General features: G+C 45.8%; 1 protein-coding gene across 1 annotated transcript; it reads right to left on the bottom strand.

Annotated features, from left to right (window-relative positions):
• Positions 1-1,352: 1,352 nt before the first annotated feature.
• Positions 1,353-2,052, bottom strand: LOC104954796 (endothelial PAS domain-containing protein 1-like; the record flags this gene model as incomplete). The annotated part of the gene is made up of 2 exons (XM_010781985.1): positions 1,825-2,052; positions 1,353-1,573 (listed from the first exon to the last, which is right to left on the bottom strand). Coding segments are annotated over exons 1-2 (411 nt in total), but the record flags the coding sequence as incomplete, so codon positions are not given.
• Between the last annotated feature and the right edge of the window lie 723 nt (positions 2,053-2,775).

Genomic DNA, 2,775 nt, shown 5'->3' with positions numbered 1-2,775 from the left:
GTGCTGAGTTTCGAGCTGGAGATGACAAAAAAAAACAAGTTTGAGTGTTTATTTACTACTATATTAAGTCGACGAGCTCTAGGGGTGACGGCAAAGTCTCCCTGTGCCCCTGACATCGAGCGTCCTGGTCTCTACTTTAAAGAGTCCTCTCCTGCTGATGTTCAGGTGTATATCAGTATGTAGTGTCTCTACTTTAAAGAGTCCTCTCCTGCTGATGTTCAGGTGTATATCAGTATGTAGTGTCTCTACTTTAAAGAGTCCTCTCCTGCTGATGTTCAGGTGTATATCAGTATGTAGTGTCTCTACTTTAAAGAGTCCTCTCCTGCTGATGTTCAGGTGTATATCAGTATGTAGTGTCTCTACTTTAAAGAGTCCTCTCCTGCTGATGTTCAGGTGTATATCAGTATGTAGTGTCTCTACTTTAAAGAGTCCTCTCCTGCTGATGTTCAGGTGTATATCAGTATGTAGTGTGTTCAGGTGTATATCAGTGTGTAGTGTCTCTACTTTAAAGAGTCCTCTCCTGCGTGAGAGAGACAAAACCTCAACTAGGAAGAAATGCAAGACACTTGAAAAAGGACACTTGAAATCAGTTGCACATTAGAACAAGTGAGCCTACATCATAGGTAGGTAGGTAGGTAGGTAGGTAGGTAGGTAAGGTAAGGTAGGTAGGTAGGTAGGTAAGTAGGTAGGTAGGCAGGTAGGGAGGTAGGGAGGGAGTGAGGTAGGTAGGTAGGGAGGTAGGGAGGTAGTGAGGTAGGTAGGTAGGTAGGTAGGTAGGTAGGTAGGGAGGTAAGTTAGGGAGGGAGGTAGGGAGGTAGGGAGGTAGGGTAAGGTACGTAGGTAGGTAAGGTAAGGTAGGTAGGTAGGTAGGTAGGTAGGTAAGGTAGGTAGGTAGGTAGGTAGGTAGGTAGGTAGATAGGTAGGTAGGTAGGGTAGGTAGGGTAGGTAGGGTAGGTAGGTCGGTCGGTCGGTCGGTCGGTAGGCAGGTAGGTAGGTAGGTAGGTAGGTAGGTAGGTAGGTAGGTAGGTAGGTAGGTAGGTAGGTAGGTAGGTAGGTAGGTAGGTAGGTAGGAAGGTAGGGAGGTATGAATGTTGGTAGCATTGTAGTGGCGACACGTAAGAGTGTAAAGAGAAAGTTAATGACGGAAACAAAGAGATTATTTTGAACAAAGGCACTATTCACTGCTAAGAGTCTGGTCTTTCCAAATATCCTCCCACATTATTCTCACACACAGTGCCCACAGTTATTGACCTCCACCCCCCAAATGGCCTGGCTGAAAACAGAACAAACCAACACAACCAGTCCTCGCTCACTAACTACTTCCTGCTTCCTGTTTAAGGTCAGGGTCTCACCGTGGAGCAGCTGCTCAGGCTGGGGGTGTTGCTGGCTGGAGGAGGATTCTGATGAACGGTGAACGGTCCCACCATGTTGGACATTTCTCTATGAAGTGGTGCCGGGGGGGAGAGCTTGTGGCTCTCGATGGCCCAGGAAGGAGGCCCAGGAAGGGGCATAGCTGCAGCCGACACCTGGGTGTATCCTCCAGGATGCCGAGGCTCCTCGAACGCAGGGCAATCTGCAGGAGAGAGGCGAAACACATTCAGTTAAATGTATTGTGTTTTAATATTGTATATTATCGTATTGAAGCGCAGAGACCTATGTTGTTTCTTATCGTATAGGTTTGAATAGTATCATATTGTTTTGTGTCGTACCATATCGTATCTTATACTGTAGTATCGGTTGTCTAACTGTAATACCGGTCGAAGAAGAGGGTATAATTGCTTATAATCATAATGACGCCATCGTGTGATTACAGCAGATACATACCAAAGTCCAGGGTGACGATGGTGTCTCCGGGTGTTGGCGCCAGCTGGGCTAGCTCATCCGGCTCCTCCTTCAGTTTGTTGAACAGAGAGTCACCGGGCTCTCCACTCACTCCTGCACCCCCCGCGGTAAAGAAGCTGCTCATGTGTCGCGGCTTAAACAGAGACTCGGTCTGCTTCAGAGACAAGATCATCGACTTCTCCTCGATGTCACTGTGGGTTCAGAGAGGAGGGGAGAGTGAGATGCAGAACACACTCTTTCAGGTGTATATCAGTATGTAAAGTCTCTACTTTAAAGAGTCCTCTCCTGCTGATGTTCAGGTGTATATCAGTATGTAGTGTCTCTACTTTAAAGAGTCCTCTCCTGCTGATGTTCAGGTGTATATCAGTATGTAGTGTCTCTACTTTAAAGAGTCCTCTCCTGCTGATGTTCAGGTGTATATCATATGTAGAGTCTCTACTTTAAAGAGTCCTCTCCTGCTGATGTTCAGGTGTATATCAGTATGTAGTGTCTCTACTTTAAAGAGTCCTCTCCTGCTGATGTTCAGGTGTATATCAGTTGTAGTGTCTCTACTTTAAAGAGTCCTCTCCTGCTGATGTTCAGGTGTATATCATATGTAGTGTCTCTACTTTAAAGAGTCCTCTCCTGCTGATGTTCAGGTGTATATCAGTGTGTAGTGTCTCTACTTTAAAGAGTCCTCTCCTGCTGATGTTCAGGTGTATATTCATAGCTGGTCTCTATGTTAAGAGGGATACCTGTGAAACCCTTGTCTTGCAGCAGCTCCAACAGATGTTTTTGCTTTCCAGAGTGTTTTTGAAGGACCTGGTGAAATGAGAGAGGTATTTAGTATTTAATGTATATTATGTAGTACGAGGAGAACAAACTACAAACGATGAAGCAAAACCGCACAGGTATTTCGGGACAACGACATTGCACCACACACACACATATAGC

This window comes from Notothenia coriiceps, unplaced genomic scaffold, assembly GCF_000735185.1.
Source record: "Notothenia coriiceps isolate Sejong01 unplaced genomic scaffold, NC01 NC01_scaffold00023897, whole genome shotgun sequence".
Lineage (NCBI taxonomy): Eukaryota > Metazoa > Chordata > Actinopteri > Perciformes > Nototheniidae > Notothenia > Notothenia coriiceps.
The sequence above is the reverse complement of the archived record's forward strand: the minus strand, read 5'-3'. Positions and strand labels throughout refer to the sequence as shown.